Source organism: Cephus cinctus, unplaced genomic scaffold, assembly GCF_000341935.2.
Source record: "Cephus cinctus unplaced genomic scaffold, Ccin1 Ccin1_scaffold0129, whole genome shotgun sequence".
Lineage (NCBI taxonomy): Eukaryota > Metazoa > Arthropoda > Insecta > Hymenoptera > Cephidae > Cephus > Cephus cinctus.
Window position 1 is genome coordinate 1,738,453 of NW_014332862.1, and position 21,672 is coordinate 1,760,124.

A 21,672-nucleotide genomic window follows, 5' to 3' on the forward strand; every position below is an offset into this window, starting at 1 on the left:
GGGGGGGGGGGGGGGGGGGGGGGGGGGGGGCTTTAGGGGTTCCAGGGGTTCCTGGATTCGCTAACACTAGGGCAGTAGGTTAGCTAGGGGTGCTAGGCACCCTCTTGGGGATGATAGGACGTCCGTTGAGTAACAGTAAATGGGATTTGCTAGACAACTGTCGCTCGCCAGCGGCAAAGAGATTCTAAATATTCCAGGCGGATTATCTACACGCTTACTGTAGTACAGTTTAGATACTATACGTTATACCTATATATATGCACTCTTCTATTCAAGATCCGTTAAACGTTCTCTCATACGTGAAAGCCCCCTGCCCACAGTCCAATCGCGAAGTATAATAAAATGATAAGGAGACACCCCCAAGATACAATCATCCAAGGGGTATCCAAGAATAAAGTACCACACTGTAGATACTCGCCGTCATTTTTGACCGAGGTTAATCTCCTTGTGTCAGTTAATGAATTTCGACGGCCTACTTATCGCGCCCGTATTGCCTGTGAGCCGTAAGATAGACGCCCGACTAGTAGCAGCTAGTCTTGCTCAGCAACCCGCATGGGTTGACGACGCTTCTAGTATACTTGGGAGGTAACTTGACATATGGGCAATTTGCATACGACGCCATAACGGTGCTTACCGTCATCCACCAACACTGCTGGCAACACAGAAAGGAGAATACGTCGCGACTGTCTTGACACGTGAAAAGCCAATCGAACGGATATGAGCGAAATAGTACAATAGCAAGGGGGAGGTGCGCCCGCATACTAGTATTTGCAAGTGGATGGACCAGAATTTCATTATTTTGGGTAGGACGCCGGAAAGGGAAAAGGGATCGAAATGGACATTAGTGGGTGGGGAGGGGAGGAGAGGACGGCTCTTTCTAAACGAAAAGGGCTTCCGATGGCTGGACAGGCGAAAATACGAAAAGAATCGCGGACCCGAAGGTACGTTTGATAACGATCCGATAAAGGTGGCCGCACCCGGCAGCGTCTCTAGCGGCTGTTTGATCTGGCCAGGTTAACGTGTAAAGGACAGATGCAATTTCGCCGGACATCGTTTTGCTGACAAAAATATCGAATAACGTGGACCAATCCCAGTCTGGTTCAGAATTCACGAGGTTCCAACGAGCTTAGAAATTCATCAGAGTTTCTGAAGTTTTTGCTATTATAATATATATATATACAGACTGCATCCTCTAATGGATATACCACGTGCCACCCTTTGGTTCCAGAGTTACGAGTTACCCGGCGAACGAGACTTTTTCGAAATTCAGTATTCATTCCTGCTGGACGCTTCGTCAGAGGACAGGAGCGCGTCACGCACTCACGTAATTCGGGATTGGCCGGCAGGGGTGAGAGTGCATTTTGCATTTTGCATTTTACCCTATCTGCACTCGTGTATATATATAGTTATAGGTAGACGAGTTCACGATGAGATTCCAAGAGAGTGCGAGGGAGTCCGCAAGAGTGTAGAATAGGAAGGGTGGCCGGCTAGAGGGTGAGTGGCAGCCGCTGTCGGCTCTGGAATCTACGTGGAGTCAGAGGGCGGGACGGGGCGGGGGGGGGAGGGATGGCAAACGAAATCAATTCAGAGTTACTGTCCAGTCGACTGGACCACCCCCCCCCCCCCCCCCAAACGAGAGCCAGACTAAATATTGCCCGAAACACAGTAATTTATCGGTGGATCCGCGTCAATTTGACACTGTAAAATTGGACCCTGTCGGAGTCTGGTGAGATTGACGAGAGCGATGAGATGGAGGTGTGGAAAGGAGGGTTACTAGTTAAACCTAAGAGATGCCAAGGGCAGTCAGTGACTTCAACGACAATATCGACGGCGATTAAAAATGAATTGTATAATTGTCAAGAATGAGAATATAAGATCAGGTTGAAGCGTAAGGAGTAAAATAATTAATAATAAAATTATCGAAACGGCGAATTAAAATATATCCAGGATATCCTGGGACAATAGTTTCTCGGTGGAGCGGAAACGACGAGCTTGCGCGGTAACTTTTTTGATAAACTGTTTTCCACGTTTTTCGCTGCTGCATGCAAATTAAATCCTCCATGGAGTCGATTGGGGTAGCAGGTAGGTGGTTCTGCGGGAGGTCGGGTGGTAGTCGAGGAAAGGGGTTACGAACGGTACGAGCTTCCTCCTGTGAACACCCCCGTAGCCCACGGCAGATACAAAGCCGATTAGGGTGGGACACTGGAACATTATCATTTTATATTTTTTTTTTTTTTTTTTTTTTTTTTTTCCCAGAGACGAGCAAAACTCTCCTAGCCGGAGTCTCGAGGTCCAAGTGTGCGTGGATTGTCTGGACTCGTACAGGTACTCTCGAGAGCTTCCTACCGGGAATAAAAATGGGAGTGGAGGGTTGGAGCTTGGGCGAAAGGTACCGGAACTTTGAGACGTTTTTGAAAGTCTATTTGTTATGGAAGATCTGGTTACCATTGGCTAGAATTATTGGCTCGTACTGAGTGACCATTTTGATCTGAAAAATCATCCCTTAGTCCTTGTCATTGGCATTGGGGTGGCTGATAATTTCCAATTGGCTAAAGCAGATGACGTGATTTATTTGTTTTTGAGCCTCGAGTATGTAAAACAAGATATTCGTAGAACGCTATCGCGTCGGGACGCTTCCTGCACGCAATTTTTTCACCCCTTTTATCCTTGCATCCTTTGGCTCAACCGTTCTCCCGTCTCTGGCGTCTCCCCCGAGCCACCCTTCCATCTTTTTTGAGAATCATGAACGCGAGAGAGACGAGCCAGTCCATCGAGGCCGATCGGGATAATCTGCTTGGCTGTTCATGAGAATTATCCTCCCTTGTGAAGGGAGGGGGATAACTCGATGGGGAGCAAGGGGGGTTGGCAGTTGGGGATGAAAGGAGTTTAGGCGAGTAGATGGAAAGGTGGCTGCGAGGGGGACTGGCCTGTGGACAGAAATCTTTGACGCGGAGTGTACCCATGTACTCTTGCTGCAAGTAGCGGCTCATAGCGCCGGATTAGCCTTGCAGTGGCGATGCTTACATCCCTTATAAAGTATCCCCCGCCGGAGCTACCCCTCCTCACCGGCAGAGGGACCGGCATCACTGGAATCACTGGCATCACTGGGATCCCCGGCAGCATCAGCATAGCCAACAGCCAGAAGCCAGGAGGCACCAAGCGCACCAGGCATCAGCAACTAAGCAGCCAGTCAGGCACCACCACCTTCTGTCTCGCATCCCCTCAGCATCCCTTCGCCTTCTGGGTTGTTCCTCCCGCGATAGCCCTGCGGCCACTGCATTGTCTACCGCCCAGCCAATACCCCCTCGTGTTTCTCGTACTTGTGTTCATTATCAAAAATTAGAAAAGGACCACTGCGACCGCTCCCTTATGGATGCCACGACCTGCCTGGTATTGCCTTCTCTTCCATTCCCCTCTCCGTCCTTCCCCTCGTCACTCTCTACTCCTCATTTCTTTTCTCTCCTCCCGGGAATATGGCTTACACTGTCTGCCTGGCTGACTCTCTTCTTATTCCTACCAATTTCCCGAAGCTGCGAATCTAGCAATGTTTCCTGTCCCACCTATAATTACCCTGATACTCGTTCCGCGCTACCCTTTTCCCCTTTATTCTTCTTATCGCCGAGAAGCAAGCTAGAGAGCCACGCTCAGGTCTGGGAGCTATGAGAAGCAACGAAGAACGAAAGAATAGGCGACGGATGACAAAAAGGACCTTGGTCCATGTATTAGTGAGACGTTCAGTTATGAATCGGAAGTCAGGTTGGAGTCTGCGATGGGAAGAAAGATAGAGGGATGCCTTTCTGTTCTCGCGAGGGAAGAATATCTCTAAGACATTGACAGACTGCAGGCGAGGCTGATGAGATTTGTAAGAGGCATTTGGAATGTGCGGGTAGAGGCGAAGGGGGTGAAAGGTGCTCGTGAGAAAAGTCTACGAACAGTCGATGCCGGTAGGGCTGGTAGCTTCCGGTGGCTTCGAGGAAACGGAAGCTCGACGTGCCTGAGGGACGTCGCGAGGGACTAAGGTGGGTGGCTGGCTCACTGGATTTGCCGACAGGTCGTCACGGATGGATGGCTGGATGGCTGGATGGATGGATAAATGGATGGCGGAAAGCCGGGTAGGAGGCAGAAAGGTAGGAAGGTAGCAGAAAGTAGTAGAAGGAGGTATAGAGTTGGGAGAGTGGGACCGGATGGAGGGGATAGCTAGGCAGTCGAGGCACACGGCCAAGAGAGAGCCAAGCGCCACTAATTAGTGCCAAGAACGTAATTAAGTAATTTTTAATTAAGTGACTGTCGTTTACGCGCACAACCACTACCTCGGGTAGGCTTGCCTCGGCTGGTACAGGGTGCGTCATCCATGTGCGGGCCACGAGATTTAATGCACCCCCTCTTATCCACTCTCTCTCTCTCTCCTCTTTATCGCTTTCTCTCTCCCTCTCTCTTATCCAGGATTCTTCGCAACCTCAACGCAAAGATAGCAAACCTGGCTGAAGAGCTTCGACGAACAACCCCACCTCCCCCTGCAGCGTTACACCAGGGGTGGATTGGTGCTCGATGGTTACCTCAGGGCTCACACGTCTTTCTCATGGGTGTCTCATACGATTCTCATTGGACTTAACTCGTGGTGATATAAAAGGTAAATTAAAGACCAAAAGAGAGTAACCTAACAACACGGAGAAAGCCATTCGTCCAGGTGAAAGACGGGTAGAACGGTAGCGTGTGTTCGAGGGGGGCATGTGGGGGGGGGGTGGTTTGGTGTGTCGAGGGAAGGTGTAGGACGCATTAAAAATTTGCTACGTCATGCGGTAACAGGCTCGCTCGATGCATAAGGTGGCAGTAGGGTGAGGTAGGTGGGGGGGGGGGGATGATTGTGTGGAGGTGAAAAGGAAGGAGTGGTCCCTTATTTTCCCCCACCTCGTGGAAGAAGGGCGAAAAAATGAGGCACCCTGATCGACGCGGAAAGGAAGTAGAAGTCTGCTAGGGGTAGGTCGGTATTGTAGGTACCTACGTACAGAAGACCGCCGTCAGCAGCGGTACCCAAAGAGTTGCCACTCCATTGTGCCGTGCACTGAGTTTTTAATTAAGGAGCTGGGCGCGAATTCCTCGAGATCTCGCGCACAGCCACGTCTGTACGTAACTATATATATGTATATATATACACGTTGGACACATAAATACGCTCGATCTGTGTATCCCGTGTATACTTGCGTAACAGTCTTGTGCACCGTGCTTCGTATGGTTTTAATATCCGTATAAAGTTTGGCAAGCGTGTGTCTTACGTGGCTGTAAGTACACCCGGGGAGTTTCCTTTGTAGGATATAAGGACTCTCTTCTGGCACGGAGCTTCTCTCCTCGCATTTTCCTCCACTTTTCCTCGGCCATCACTCGAGCTCCCGAGGAGCCAAGGACGTACCGGTCAAAGACCAAAAGTTTCATCTTTTCATTAAGGTCCAGGATGAAAACGAACGATGCACCTCAGACTCTCTTTTCTACTCCACTTCCACTTGTGCTTCTACGGCCTGTATCTTAGGTTAGGAGGAGGGCTCTCGTCACTACGTCACTGCTTCTACTCTTGGTATCTTTACCCCTTTTTTTTACGATTTCCTTGTAGAACCACCACCCCTCATAGGCCCTTTCGACTGCTCGATCCTTTTGTCTCAAAGGACTTGGTACTTGCTCATTTCGCGGAATCCCTTTCTTTCGAGGGCCAGAGTACCCGCTCGGCCCCACCGCCATTGGTCGTTTGGCCGATGCCCGCGGGACCCGGTACGACTTTCACAAGGAATTCAACGAATCTATCAAACCCTCGTCTTTCTCTTTTTAGCCCTCTACTTTGTACCCTTGACAAACTTGTGGATCTCAGCATCCCTCAAATCGATCATCATGCGCGTTCCTATGGAATAAAAACTTGCGACATCCATGGCCAATTATTTCCCCACCCGTCCGGCTGCCTCCGGTTGTCCTTCGTTCTCGAGGAACGCGGTACGATGAAAATGGAGAACAGGAGAGAGAGGATACGGGAAATAAAAAAAAAAATTAAGAGAGAAAGAGAGAGCGATAGTAATTACGAGACTATAACTCCACCCCGGAAGCTCACATGCTCGCAGAATAGCAGTAACGTAGCAGTTAGGAAGCATAGCACATAATAAGGAAAGGGTTACCTCTCGTATGTACCTATGTGCATACGAGCCTACTTACCAAGCTAGCTAGGACACGTAGAAGGTAGGTAGTTAGGTAGGGTGGGAGGGTGGTAGGCAGGTACCGTTAGTTAACGCAGCAGCCAGTACCTACCTCAAGGCTCGAATTTTCTCGAGCCCCACCGCGGCGAACCGGCAGCAGCTTATTCCTCACAATAAGGGAAAACCAGGACTGGGCTCTGACGTGTATGCACGAAAACGAGAGAGAAAGAAAAAAAAGGAAAAATAGAGGGAAAAAAAGGAGAGCAGAAAGAAAAGAGGAAAGGAAAAAGAGAAGAAATACGGACGCTCGTCCTACGTCTCCTCCACAGGTACACATTAGGGGTGGTGCATACACAGACTTTTCCTACCTTCTGCACGCGGCTGTTATACTGCACGGATATACGTATACATACCTACATACACTACCCGTATGACGCTCCGCTATACGTATATACTATTTATCGTTATAGTACAGCTTGGGCATTCCTATAGCAAGTGTAGGTATGACGTAACGTGGCGCCCGTCTGACAGCCAACACGCGTGTTGCTCTCCAGTGTCCGTGCACTCGCGTGCTTTTAGCATTTTCGCTAAATGGCCCTCGCCGTCGCACGACGCATACAAAATCTTGTGGAATTAAAAAACACGCGCTCAAGTAAAACACACGGCCCGTGCGTGGAGATTGCCTCTCGGCCCGTTTGTAGTCAAGATTTCGGTAAACTGCTGCGTCGCTTTTAATTGGACGCTTTCTTTCAGTCGTGGCGCACTGGTTAGAGAGAGTCTTTACTTTTTTTCCAACCCCTTCTTCGCGGTGCGCTTCCAACCCCCCCGCTCAGTCTACGCCTTCCGCTGGTAACCATCATCCACGTCGTGGTTAGTACTTTTCCTCGGGTCATCGTTGCTATACTCTTTCAAGTACGTAATAAAATGTCTTTACTGTCAACCTTTAACTTCGTCTTTCCGGGACGACCTAATGAGCGTCAACTAATTTTCTTGAGAATCTATCCGCAAGCGCTAAACGAGGCAGGGGTTGTGGTTCAGGAGTGCGGTGCGATGGGGTGGTGGTTGGCCGGGGCGAAGGAGACCCGTACACGCGAGCGGTCACGTGTCTGACGAGCCGATAAGGCTTGAAAAAAGGAAACTTGTATTTAGAAAATTACCTTCTCGTTATTACGCTCTTCATTGCTTTGCGCCTTCTTTCATGCTATCCGGGATACATCTACCCCTAACGTTTAATGGGCACAACGAGTGTGAAACGAGGTAACCTTTCCGCTGATCTCGTCAAATTGGATAAGAGACTTGGGAAAGGAATTGGTGACAAGGGACAACAGAAGTATCTACCAAGGTAGTTTACATGACATGAATGTCAAGAAAGCTTAAGACTGTTTTCATTAGTCGATCAAGTGCCTATTATAGGGACCGGAAGTAACGCGATCTCGTACGACTTCCGGCTGACAATAAATCCTCGTGTCTAAGCAAAGCAACAGCATTGGCACTAAGGACGCTAGTTCTGTACCTCGAGCTAATACCTTAAGGTGATTCTCTAACCGGAAAGAGCCGACTAACGGGGTGCAATGCGCCAGTCTACTGTAAAGGGAGTCGAGTGGGTGGGCAGGCGGGTGGGTTAGTTCTCGTGCGAAGCAGATCGTCCTGCTGTCCGAGTAGGTCCCATGTCGTGTGTGTCCGCTGTCCATTATACGACATAAAATTCCTTCCATCGTCAAGATAAGATCTACCGGGTGAGTCGCGTGTCCTGCCGTGGGATCTGATAACGAGGTAACCCCAGTCGACGGTTCCGTCTCTCTTTTCCCAGTCCGCCTCCTCCCCTAGGAGAACCCCAGTCCCCGGTCCCCTACGACCCCAATCGCCCTGGACGCTTTTCATCGAACCAGTACCTCCCTCCGCCGACCCCCTCCGACCCGTCAGCAGCGTCTAGGAAAAATCGCTTCGCGAGATGTCACAGATAAGGGGGGGGCGGGGTGGGATTTATATATTTTTATCTAACGTTCAATCCCCTTACGTTACAACCCTCTCCGTCAGCTTGTTTAAATTTTAATATTTAAAAATATATTTAAAATCTTGATCCGTTCTCGAACAAATCTGCTACCCTTGCTATACTCAAGGCTGTAATCGGTTCTTGGTTAGATAATTAGAAGCATCAACCCGTCATGCAGGTAACCTAACGCTTTGTGACTGTTGCCGTGACAAAAGTACAACGAGGTCTCTTCGTATGGGCCCATACAATGACTGCCAGGACTACCAACGGTAGAACAACGTGGCGAGGCATTTCCGCATAGGAAGCCGTGCATTAGCCTATCAGATGAAACACGCGCGTCCACTGTTTCGAGTAGCCAACCAAGAAAAACGAAATATTACCAACCGATTGGTTGACACGCGCGAGTTTCGAATTGCGATCGAATTTTCTTTCTTTTATATGGTAACATACCTATGTAGTATACGGCAGGTATGTAAATCCACGATATACGAATGACACGAACTTAGGAGTTGAATATATATTTTTTTTAACGTGGCAACGATTCTACTCAATATTTCCAGCATACGTGGGAAACGAAGAAGAATAGTTGATAAACTTTTGAAGTGGTGCTGTATAGTAAGGAGGATGGAGGAGAAGGGTTGATATATAGAATCGACTCCTGTCAACGTGAAACGCGGGGGGGCGGGGATGATGTTTAAGCGAGCATATAGAGATCTAAGGGATGACGGATGCTGTGGGCAAGACTGGAGGGCAGACACAACAAAATGAACCGAAATGAATCCAAGCCATAATTAGCTTTATGTTTTTCGTCGGGCGAAGCTCGCGACTTCGTTGCAATTTTTACTGGACATTTTCAAACTCTGAACACCGTCTCTCTTTCTTTTATTTTCTCCATCTCTCCATCCATCTCCCTCTCGTACAGAGTAAACTCTTTTGCCCAGGGGTAGCAGGACAAGTTTCGTGAACGTTGCTGATCCTGACAACCGGAGGGGTTGAAAAGTTGTGGAAATGAGAGGGATGACTTAAGAAAAAAGAAAGAAAAGAAAGTTGGCTTCAACCCTTTCTCCCGCTTATTAATCTCCATCCCCCCACCATCAAATTTTATGGGTTTCTCTTTACGCAATGATTTTGGCATGATGTTCGTAAATCGAATAGGGCGTCGCTGTTCTATCTATTATCCGGCTATGATTCTTCCTAAGAGTAGAAGGTGCGATAAGAAGGTAGCCAACGTGGCTACGATGAATAAATAAATAGTCGAGGCTATGACGGGGCCTTGGTCCGCGCCTTATATCTCGGATCTCTATGTACTCAGGCTAATTATAATCAGCCTAATGCCTGGCTGACTAGCTAGCTAACTCTAGTGTTCTAGCTGACTGGTTAGCTGCTAGAGTGACGACTGGCCGAGCCGAGTGCCTGTAGCTTGGTTCGACCTGGTCAAGTATAGAGAAGAGGAGTGACCAGGAGGGGGGGTACACGCAGGGCGCATACGTTACTTATCCAGCTGCTCGGGGGGGTAATTAAGATTTGGACACACCCAACGTGACTCTCGTCTCTTGGGTTCTGACCGCTTCTGCGAAGGGAGTGGTCGGCCGAGTCCCTCGAAACGTATCTCGTTTGCATAAAAGCAAACCACAACCTGAGAGCCACTCGACGTCCGTATCAAGTCAAGAAAGTGATGGTACCAGGTCACGCTGTTATCAGGAACGAGGCTTTGTAATGAATTATAAATCAAACTCACCGGAAGTTGGAGAACCATTTGACCAGTTGGGCGGTATTGTTCTTGTTGAATTTGATGTCCGGGAAGTACATCTTAAGGACGGCCGAGGATGGGTATCTCACCCAGAAGAACATCAGCTTCGCCTTTCGCAGATGCATCGGCGTCAACGTCGACGAGTTCACAGTGGTTAAGGAAATATCAATTTTATACAATGTCCTTAAAATCTAATACGATTAGGTCTTAGAATTGGTGAAGGTTCCTAACATACGGTGCCAGGCGCCAGGGTGGATTTTAAGTGAAGTTAAGGGAATTTCTAATTTCGTAAGATCGCCGGAATAGCATTGGTGCAGACATCTCAAACTTAATCGTGTTTTCCTTCGTATCAAATTGGATTAGAAATCGTACAAGCTGTGAGTATACGGTAGAGGGATAGGGATCGCTGGTAGTAGGGGTCTAATGTTCGCTCAGGTTGACCTACGATTGGCCGCAGTCTCAGCGGAAGCCTTACCGACTCCTTACCAGTAATAGGATAGCCACATGTGGTTTCACTGCATTCTTATTCGGTTAATCCGACTGTTGGATCTTTTTCGTATTTTCGAATCATTCTAATTCGATCTTACAATCGCGAATCGCTATACATCTGTTAGCGATAGGCTAAGGGCGACTGACGGTTAGGTAATTATATATTCCTGAGTCGCGAGTACGTATTGTGCATAATAAGAATCTGAAGACCTGTATATATGCTTCATCCTTTTTTGCATCATTTCAACTCTTAACCTTCCAAACCCCTACTGTCGATCTATCCGATAGAGTCAACCTACTAGCCACCCCCTGACTCCTCCACGAAAATATTTGGCTACATTAAGCCAGCAACGTCGTGTGGTTCACAGACAAGGGTGACTCTGGCTGCATCCACTGCACGACCTATCCCACGGAAAAATTGCGCCATTGATTTTACATCAAAGGCTGAGAGAAAAAAAAAGGCACAAAACGCGTTCATCGAACGATCTCCCTTACTCTGAAACGACACGGTACGGCAGGAGACGACACGATTCTCACAGTCGGTAGCAAATGGGGAGTGAGGTACAAAAAAAAAGAAAAAAAGATTATGGAAGAAAGATAAAGTGGTACAAAAGTTCATGGGCCAGAGTGGGGGATGATTGTGGTAACTGCCATTATTGATATTGGGGTTTATGTCAAGTTTTACCCTCCTTGGAAATAATGCCAGGGGGGCGGAAAACGTCTTCGCGCCTCATCATTATCGTAGTAAATTCCGAAATTGCAAGACAGATTATTGGCTTCCAAAGTTCGGGCACTAGCTTTGTCCCTGGGGCCTCTCAGGAGCGTAGAGAAAGGGACCACGGTGGCTCTAGAACTTTTGGCTGCTTGTTGGCAGACAAACTACTCGTAGGTGCAGCCAACATTAGCCTAACTCAGCGCGGCAAACTAATTTAACATTCATGCGCCTCGCTCGACTCGACTCGAGTTGACTCGAACCGCCACGAATCGAGCTCACGACTCAGACTCGAGTCTTCCATGAAAAAGTAGTGAGCAGCTCCGTGGCTTGAGAACTTCCGGAAACCCTTCACTCTTTCCTCAAACGTTTTTAAGCAGTATCGTCTGTCTACGTACGTATTTGGATTTCTGACTTTCTCATCGTATCTCTTACTTACTAATTTAGCCTTGTCTGAACTCAACTACTACTTTCTAACAAAGTACGGAAGCTTACGGATACCTATGGACCATCCCTCCATCCCTCTACGCTCTCCCGAACGCTTGGGTAGTTGCATTCTTTTTTTCGGGTTGGACCATTTTTTTTTGAGTTACTCCATCTTTCGGACTAATGAAGATAAAAGAGGTAGCTTTTGATCAGATTTAAATTTGATAACTAGATTTAATTTTTAGGAAATGCGGATTTTGAGTTTGCTAATTTGGTCACCGATGTTTTTTTGGGATTACTTTTTGTCTGTTGTCGATTTTAAAAATTCATATCCTTAAGATATATAGTATTAGAAAAGGATATTGTAGGCTGAACTCCGTCGTAGCTGATCTCTCCGGAATTGCAATCGCTACCCCTGTCGTTGCTGTCCATCCTTAGGTGTCCGTAATCGGGACTGCCGTGTGCTGCAGCGAGTAACGCAGGATGTAGTATCGCTGGTGGATGAGGTAGTGGTGGTGAGTCCCTGAGTTCGACATGCCCGCTCGGCGGACTTGCCGGTAGGTGATGTGCTCCCGGGGGTGGCACCTGACCAGGGTGACCCGCGTGGGGGTTGAAGAACGGCGAGTACGGCGAGAAGACTTGACTCTCGTGGAGGCTGGGATTTGGTATCGCTACACTTGTTGGTAACGAGACTGGGAGCATCGGAGGTGGCGCATGATAAGGTCTTGGGGGTGGTGGCGGCGGTGGGCTGTCACTACCGCCCTGAGACCCGTTACCCTCTTGGGCTAAAATTCTCGATACCGTCCTTGGGGTAATTCGAGTATCCGTCACCTGAAATGAACCAGATTTTTTTTTGTTATTAGAATAGACCATAATGTTAGGGATGATAAGGAATTAATTAATTTTATATATAACAAAAATAAATTTCTGTTTACATAGAATTGTCCAACCTTATGACGTTTCTTCTTTGTCGTCATAACGAGGGACAGGGCCTCGTTTTGTTCGGAGTCCCTAGTTTCACGATCATCGATCCTTAGTCCGCAGTACTGATCTCTTTGGAGTTGCTCGCGTTGTTGCTGTTCGCGATGATGTTGCTGCTGCTGTTGCTGCTGCTGCTGTGCCTGCATCGAGGCCATGCCGTATATCGTTGGAGGCTTTGGGGTTTGGAACATGCCAACGCTGGGCCTGACGTGCGGTGGCAACTGATTTATTTGGTTGAGGTTATTTTCTGTGGGTCCAGAATGAGGTCCGTGAGGACCCATAGGTCCCATTTGCACGAAACCCGGGGGATGTGGCGGCGGGGGCCCACCATTGAGGGGCCCCCGCGGCCCGTTTGGGCCATTCGGTGGTTGTGGTACTCCCCGGTCAACGACCTTCGTCCTGGGCGACTTCCTCTCTAGGAGTTGACTCGCCAGAACGATGTCCTTGTTTAGCTGATCAACCGCCGCCTGCGCAGCCTCGGTCTGCTTACCAAGAAACCTCCTTTGCTGCGCAAACCTAGCTACCGTAGTCTCTATTACATTGGTCAAGGACGACGTGATCTCTGTTTTCAAAATATCAGCAAGACCGTCCAGGTCGGTACCGGTGATATGGTTGGCACCAGAGGATGCCGCACTGACGGCACCCCGAAATACGTTCAACCTCTCCTGGAACTCTTTGTGCTGTTGTTGAAGTGGAGTTACGGGTTGCATGGGCGTCTGGGGCGTTGGTGGCCCTGTCCCATTTTGACTTTGTTGTTGACTTTGCACGGACGGCTGCGGCGAATTCTGCGGATGATGTTGCTGTTGCCTGGCAGCAGCTTCCTGGTGCTGCTTCATCCTTTCCAACGCCGCATGTTGCTGCTCCAGGTAGAGCTTGTGTCCCATGTGATACATGGCTGCAGCTGCTGCGTGCGGATGATCCGATGGCAGGGCTGCCAACCCATTGTAGGGTGGTGGGTGAGGCCTTGGTGGTCTCGGAGGTGGTTGCTGAGGTTGATGCTGAGGACTAGGTGGGGTTTCGCCACTCTCGCTTACTTCCGTATCCATCCGACTCGAGAGCTCTGCATATTTCTGCTGCATTGCTGTCAACTCTGCGTGTAACGACTTTAGCTGACTCTTCAAGGTATCCTTCACTTCGCGCTTCTGTCGTATCGTCACTGGATCTTCTTCCTCCTCGCTCTCGTCGTCATCTTCTAGTATCGTTTCACTGACGTCATGATGGAAAACATGGTGGACCGTCTGTTGCTGGGGTTGGTAGAGCTTCCTCTTCTTGCAGCCATTGACGGTGGGGGTGGTCTGTAGCGCGGGACTACTGCGCATCGTACTGACGATGTTCTCGACGCGGGCTCGTTTGATTTCAGTGGTGGGCGAACTACTTTCGGTTTTTGGTACGATAGGACACGGCGAGTGGCTAGGACTGCGTTTCAGCGCAAGTGACTCCTGGAGTTCCTCCTTAACGGAAACGGAAGCGGATCGCGTCACCGATGGACTAGGAGGCAGACTCTGCTCACAGTCGGAGCCATCGAGATTGGCTCCTGGGTCCATGCCAGCTTCGGCAAAGGCCTCCTCCATGGCGCGAGCTGCTGACGCCGCATCCTCAGCACTGTCCTCCGCATCCCCCGGCATCACCAGGTTGTCCCGATCACCGTGATTCTGATTCGCGATGGCGCTGCCTGTCCCCGTGCCCGCGGACAGCGTAATCGGCACGCCTGAACCCGGTATCGCGTTCACCAAATTGTTACAGTCACCACTATCCTCCCCTCCACTGTGCACTGTCCCACTGACCGCGCACGCACTCTCACTGTTTTGTTGTTGTCCCTGTTGTTGGGGACTGCTCTGCTGATGCTGATGCTGCTGAACTTGGGACTTGAGGAGATCCGTCGTGGTGTTGTTGTTGTTACTATGTATACTGTTGTTGTTGGTAGGCTGTTCTTGAACGGAGAGAGCGGTAAGCTTGCGTCCCTGAAGTATATCGCGGAGCATGTGCTGGGTGAGCTCGACGGCGGTGGCTGGGTCGTCGCAATTGGCGGCGGCCGCAGCGGCAGCAGCTGCGGCAGCGGCGGCGGCAGCGGGTGGCTGGAGGTTAGCCGCGGCAGGGTCCATGCCGGCGCCTGTCATGCCGTGGGTACCCTCGGGCGGCGAGCCGCCGGCGTCGCTGGCCTGCTTGACCTGTCGTCCGAGGAGCTCGTTGAGCATCTTGGCGGGGCCGAAGCCCGGGGCGCCGAAGAATCCGAAGGCCGCGTGGGCGGAATGCTGACTGGTGGGTCCCGTGTTGCCGAGGTGGGCCTGGGTGCCCGCGGCTCCAGGCTGCTGGAGCTGCTGGGGTCCGTTACTGCTGAAGATAGCGCCGTAAAGACCGCCACCGAGGAAGGATGGCCGGGAGCTGAAGTTCGGAATGCTCGAGTAGCTGTTACGCGGCTCTCCGGCGTCCACGCGCTGTCTGGTGCGCTTCTGCTTCTTCAGGAGTTGCTGTTGCTTGCTGTCCGTGGTTGCTCCGTAGAGGGCGAAACAGTCGGTCTCCTCCTCCGATGACATCATCGGCCTTCTGGTTGGTCGGCCCCCCGAAGGCCTCCGCGTCCCCTCCCCGCCAGGGCTCCTCGTCACCCCTCCCCTTCTCGCTCGAATAGCCCCTCGTGGCTCAGCGCGCTGCTTCTGCTTCTGCACTCTGCCACTACTACCACCACCTTCCCGTTCCTTCTAGCCGCCTCGGATCCCCACCACCAACACTCCTGCCCGCTTTCTCGCCCTTCTCCTTCTACTTCTCCTTCTCCTTCTCCTTCTCCTTTTGGCCCTCTCCCTCTCACGCTCGTCCTCGTTGCCGTTCTCAGTCCCTGTATCTTCCACACCTTCCACGAGTCTTCTGCTCCTGACCTTCCGCTCTTTCTTCTCTTTCTTCTCTTTCTCCTTCGCCTTCCTCTCCTTCGTCTTCGTCTTTTTCTCCACTTCCGCCTCTTTCTCCGCCTCAAGCGTACTCTCTTCTCTCGCCGTCGCTTTTTCCTTCTCTTCCTCGTCCTCCTTCCTCACTTCCTCTTCTTCTCCTTCTTTTCTTTCTTCTTCTTCCTCTTCTTCGGCCGCCGCCGCCGCCGTCGACGACGTCGGCACTATTTCTCCTTTCCTTCCTCTCGAATCTCACCCTTTCCGTTTCACCTTCTTCCTCGTCCTCCTTTTTCTCTTCTTCTACTTCTTCTCTTCCCTATTCCTTTCCCCACTCCTTCCGCCGAGGGGTTGAGGCCAGCAGCTGGTACTTTTCAGAGACTCTGTGTCGGCGGCAGCTCGTCCTCGAATCGAGCTGATTCAGGGGGATCGGTTCGTTGTTATTGTCGGCGGGTCTGTTTCTTCTGCTACTGCTGCTACTGCTGATGTTGCTTTTGCGACTGTTATTGCTGTCGATACGGCTGCTCTTGCTTTTCGTGGAGGACGCGAGAAATGAGGCCGGAGGTCTCGCTGGCGGACTTCTCGTGCTCCCGCCTGGGAGCTGCATCCTTCGAGCTCGCCAAAGGGCTAGCTGCCCCAAACCTCCTCGTCTCGATTGTCGATGCTTCGATTTTTATCCAGTCTGAAACCAAAACAAAAGTAACCCCCTCTTAGTCAGAGTATCCAGAATATCGCCAATCTTGGACATAAAGAAAAAGAACACTTATAAGTTCTAAAACAGAATGAAACGTATCGAAAATTTTCAGTTTTATTTTCTTACTTTTTCATATTCTTCCTCTTTTATTATCGACTACGAGACTACGCCCTTCGATTCCACCTCGCTCGTCCTATCAGACACGATGCTCTCCGATCGTCCATAAGAAAATTGTCGTACACCAATATCTTATTTAGTAAGTACCTGCATCAAGTCATATGTCACAGTGGCGTACCAGTCTGAGAAAAGTCTGCGAAAGGGGGTTGTCGTGCAGGTCGATAGTTGACCAAAGAAAAAAAATAATTGATAGCCCCGGTATATAGTCGAACCGACCAAACCCACCCTTACTCGATCCCTCAACAATTCACTTTATTTTCTACCTCTATCTCCGACCCCTAACATCACCCCTATACCTTAAGCAGAACTTACTCCGACATTTCGCACGAACCACGACAGTCAGAAAGAACCTGGTACACCAAAGGTGTTCCAGTGTCCTCCAAAGAATGTAGTACTACTTTACGAAAACAAGAGAGGGATAAGATCTATTGAGATAAATATTTTCTTCAAAAAATCCTTCAGCATCATTTCCACCCCTTGATATCTCGTCACCGATACTCCTAACTGTATCTACCCTCGATGCCAGTGGAGGATATCGCGTTGGCGTCCCGACGCCAAGCTTCACGTATAGCACTGTTGCGCCCGTGAGGATGTATCTATTAACGCATACATACACGCACACACTTCTCCTGGAAGCAACAGCTGAGCAGCTTAAAGCACCTGCGCTCAATAGGCCGACCTATTCCGCAGCTCGTAGTTCCTAACCCGCGTGCGTTTGCTGTCGACCCATGGATGCTAGCTAGTCTACCTTTAAAGTCTACAAGTACACCGCCTATATATAGAATCTCAACACATGCCCTTATATGAATATCGATATTGATATCGATACGTATATATATGCATATACGTACGTGGAAACCCACAAAGTCTCCTATGACCAAGGGAAATCATCATACCGACATTGGTTTCTCGATTCTCGACTATAGCTACGATCGTTAATTACCACGCGTCTCCAAGTAGAAATTGCTCACGGAATTAATTGAATTTTGCAAATACGTAATTCCGAGCACGATATTTCAGACCAAGGAAGTTGGACCGTGACGATGTGGTATATATGGGGTAAATTTTTTTTTCAAATAATTCCGTGGGCTTACCTGGGTCATGCTATGTGTGTATGAAATGGAAGTTGGTCTGGTAAGGTTGGAGTACGTCGTTACCGGAAGCGTCGGTTAGGTGGCAGAGGACATATGGCTCTATCCTGGCGAAATGTAAGGTACGATAAGGTCTTTGAAATTAGGAATTTAACTGGGGAAGCTTCGAGGGGGGCCCCCCCGTATTCACTCCTTGTTATACTTGCTTGGGGAAGCATGCGTGCTTCCATGCGTGGGATAAAAGGTGCAAGGCCGGAAATGGCTTCGGGAACCTCCGGCCTCCCTCTTCCGTTATACCCCACCTTCCTCCTCGTTCTCAAGCATACTGTACTGACATTAGAGTCAGTCGGAAGTAAATGCCAAGGTAATTACGAAACGAAGTGTTCATGACTGTGACACTTGAGTCATACCTCTATTATCTAGTGTATGGATTATACTAGGCATATATTTATATGCACACAGTATACCAGTTAGATTAAAAAGAAGTGAAAGAAAAACGAAGAATTATTAAGAAGTGAGGTTGTCCCATGAGGTCACGATTACATTTGTTTTCACTTACTTTGTGCCAGTACACTTTATTATTATTATTCTTGATATATATATATAGACATATACATATGCATATTAAATGAAAATATTTTTCAAAATCGAATAATTGAATTTTGATAAATTTTGGTGTCAACATTTTTTAGGATCGTATCCCGGAAATTTAGTACGCTGCGACCGAACCAGGAAGGATTAGTCCCAGGTAAGGAGTGGAACTGAAGATAGAGGATGCTAAGGTCAGGCAGAAACTCCCACGTGAAACTTGATAAGGCCCCAGGTTACAATTTGAGCTGAAGACCAGAGCCAGGATCGTTAGCGTACTTCGATTCGCCATTGTTTCTAACTATCGACTCGTGAATGCTTGAGAATTTCACGCAGACTCGTTTCCGAAGTATATTACCCTTGGCTTTATGTCCTTCCGCCATTTTCCCTACACCTGCTCTAGTTTTCTGTGATCACTCGGCTACCAGCATCAGGCATAGCGCGTTCGCCTGGTATCACATGGCGTTTCGCTTCCGCATGACGAGGGCGAGTCGGAAGGGGTGCACGGCCAGTTCCAGCGGCATGTGCATTGGAATTTCACCCCCCGTAGGTGTCATGTGGCAAAGTTCGCTGGGGGTGGCGTATGGGAACTCGATCGTGGCCATCAGTCCATGTCCATAGCGTCCTCCGACTAGGGAGGAATTATCTACCTACCTATATACCGTATACGTGTATCTACTTTGGCACCCTCATTAGAAAATTATTTGTAACATTCGTTGAGTTATTAGTCGCACCCTCCACCCTCCATTGCTCCCTTGGCTGCATATGCATTTCTGCACACAGCCATCTAATTATCAATGTGCATGTATACTGATCGTGAACGCCATTAGTGGGGCTAGACACACGGTGGCTGTATATATGCCTACAGCGAGAGTGACAGATATATATATATATATATATATATATCTCTCTCTCTCTCTCTCTCTATATATATATATATATATAGAGACGTATATATGCATAGACATTGAGGTGTACGGCCCGACATTATCGGTGCTGGCTCCGATGCAACAAGTTGACCGGTGTCAATTGATGCGTTATTAATTGGAGGTTAATTGCGTTAATGCGCTCGCGAGCCGGGCTATCGGCTCCCATACCTCCCCTTGTTGTTATTATTATTTTGCATACGAATCGTTTTAATTCACTGGCGAGCTACCAAAAACCACAGGTATCGCGCGCCGGCCGCGATTTTCATAATTCACAGACCGCTAAATTCGTTTAGTTTTTAGCCGCTTTCGCCTCTCGCGTCGCCGATTCATTAATCTGTGAACCACCAAATTAGCTGACGCGCATACACTACCACCCTACTCCCACATGCAGTCAAGGTCATGCTATGGTATAAATGAGTATGTGCACGCATGCATCCACATACTCGTATTGGTTTAATACTGTATGTTGACAACCCCACTCGTCCACCCACTCACACGCCCAGGCCCGTTTTCAATGAGTTTACCTTTTAAAAACAATACGGGTCAATGGCGGGATCACGTTATTATCAACGCGAGCTTTACTTTCGTGCGGTTTCGATTTCGTTTGTGTCGCAGCTGTGCGAATTAACCTTGAATTATCAACGTGATTTTGAGGGATTGGGATTTACTTTTTTTTTTATGAAATTTTGTTAGTCAATATTTTTTTGGAGGATTTTTTAAAAAGGTTACTTCAAAATTCCCGGGCTTTTTAGCGGTGGGTAATTTTGTCTGGTTTTTTTTCTTATCTCCCGTTTCGAAGCAGAACGTGAGAAACTTGACCTGAGAAAGGGATGCGATCTTTCGGATGAGATAATCGAAGAAAAAGGAATTTTTTCGAAAGCTTTTTGGAAATTGTGAATTCTATTTTTGAAAATGGCTTTGAGAATTTTACAAGGTGCAGTTTCGGGCCATGCTCGCAGATCCTCGTAGACTAAAGTCGTGAGACATCAGTCTTCTTCGTTCGAAGGTTCCCATGACTTCTCTCTGTGGGAAATACTAAGGTCTGATATTGAAAGCTGCAAAAAATCCTACGAGACGCCCTTCGTCCTCGTCCGGAAACGAAATAGGAACAACGGTCCTTGCCCTCAAGGGCGTAGACTCACCTGAGTACAGGACTAAGAAATTCATGAGACCTTATACGACCATTTCAGTATTTCACTACTACATTTAAAAATTTGACTATTCAAAAAACTTGTTACACTACAGTCCTAATATTTCATTGTAAAAAGATATTTACAATTTATAGTCAGTATAAGTAATCCCGTTAGAAACCATTAGAACAGTCTCCTGATTCAGCTAGGCCGAAACGTGTTCAACGACTTTGGGTATTCTCACAAACAGTGGAAAATTCCGAAATTTTTAACTATCCCTCGATAGTCATTTTTTAAGCAAGTACTCTCTTATCGTGGAAATTCACAATGACGATCTCGCAGACATAATAATAATAGAAACGACAAGGTTATTCATTTCATATAAGAATATCTTAAAGATCCCAAATGATAAAATCCCCTCAAGTCGACACCACTGCAAGATGATGGGGGCCCCCTTTGGCGCATTCAGGTGGTTCAACCGGGTGGTTGCGATGCCCAATTTAAATGTCCAGGTATCCCCCAGGGCGGCCTCGGCCCTGCAAGGTAACATCTCAAATCCAAGAGGAAGGGCGAGAAGCGCTTTCTTAGGAGTCGGAAGGTGCGCGCGCGCACTCGCGCGTGCCATCTGCCGTTTCTTGCAGCGTGGTGCGTTGCTGCGGCGACGGTAAGGCGTAACCGACGTTTCGGCTTCTTCCAGCCATTCTTACACAAAGGTACCCAAGGGGCCCTTCCAACGTCTTAGGGAACCCCAGGGAGCAGCCTTCCTCGTCTAACGTCTTAGCGACATCAGGAAATGAACAATAAGATCGTGAAAGGCAGAAAGTGGAACCGGTCGAGATCAACGGTCTTTCTTGAGTCGGCAAGGCGTCGCGTCGCGTGCCTGTATGGATGAGATCATTCTGGTACATGGGGGATGACTGTACAGTGAGAAAAATCAGAATATGAATAAGGAGATGAAAATCTAAAAAGAAAAGGGATCACACGTGGTCCATGCTGTGCATATGAGCTCGCTCACCGGGTCATCCAGTTCAAATGCACTAGTTAAATGTGTGTGACTGTCATGTGAATCCTATTGTCGGATACTACTCGGTAGTTTATTTTACATTGAGAATGAAGACAGAATGAATTGTATGAAGATTCAAAGAAATTAATGTATTATCAAAAGTTTGTCTCTGCAGTGCAATAATCTGCCTGATGCTGTGGACTGGATATATGTATATACATAGACAAAGCGAGAAGCGGAAGACTAAAGTCAAAGGTGGATGTTCGCAAAATCTCCCAACGATCCTTCTGATCCTTTTTATTGCCGCGGAGTAGACTTTTCGCGGCAGTTATGTAGATGGGAGTGCGGCATATTGGCAACGGAGCATCCAGGATTACGACGTTATTATCGGCGACACGAGAAGGTCTTATGGCAGTCGGCCAGCATCCTCCATACTTTTTGCGACACTTTGACTCGCATGCCGGGTACCGCGATGGCTTAATTATATTCAATTGGCAAAGTTATACTGTACGGGTTTGGCCGGAATCTCTTTAGGAGCGTCGAGACGCCGGAAATTCTCTAGGCGTCCACCGCCACCCACACCCACTTTCTATTCGCTATTTGTCTCTCATTCTCCATCCACCTCCAGATGGTCCATGTGACGACAATACGAATCGGGATACG

The 21,672-nt window shown here is 48.6% G+C and overlaps 1 protein-coding gene across 9 annotated transcripts in view; it reads right to left on the minus strand.

Moving 5' to 3' along the window:
* Window positions 1-21,672, minus strand: part of LOC107262914 (homeobox protein prospero) — a 108,894-nt gene that overhangs the window by 31,932 nt on the left and 55,290 nt on the right. For 7 of the 9 annotated variants that reach the window (XM_025080301.1, XM_025080294.1, XM_025080299.1 and 4 more), the window contains 3 exons: window positions 12,479-16,079; window positions 11,907-12,374; window positions 9,905-10,059 (listed from right to left, as the gene is read on the minus strand). In XM_025080301.1, coding sequence (XP_024936069.1) covers window positions 9,905-10,059; window positions 11,907-12,374; window positions 12,479-15,061 — 3,206 coding nt within the window. In that variant the 5' untranslated portion in view covers window positions 15,062-16,079. The remainder of the gene's footprint in view (window positions 1-9,904; window positions 10,060-11,906; window positions 12,375-12,478; window positions 16,080-21,672) is intronic. The other 2 variants (XM_015729576.2, XM_015729573.2) reach the window with 1 other exon arrangement.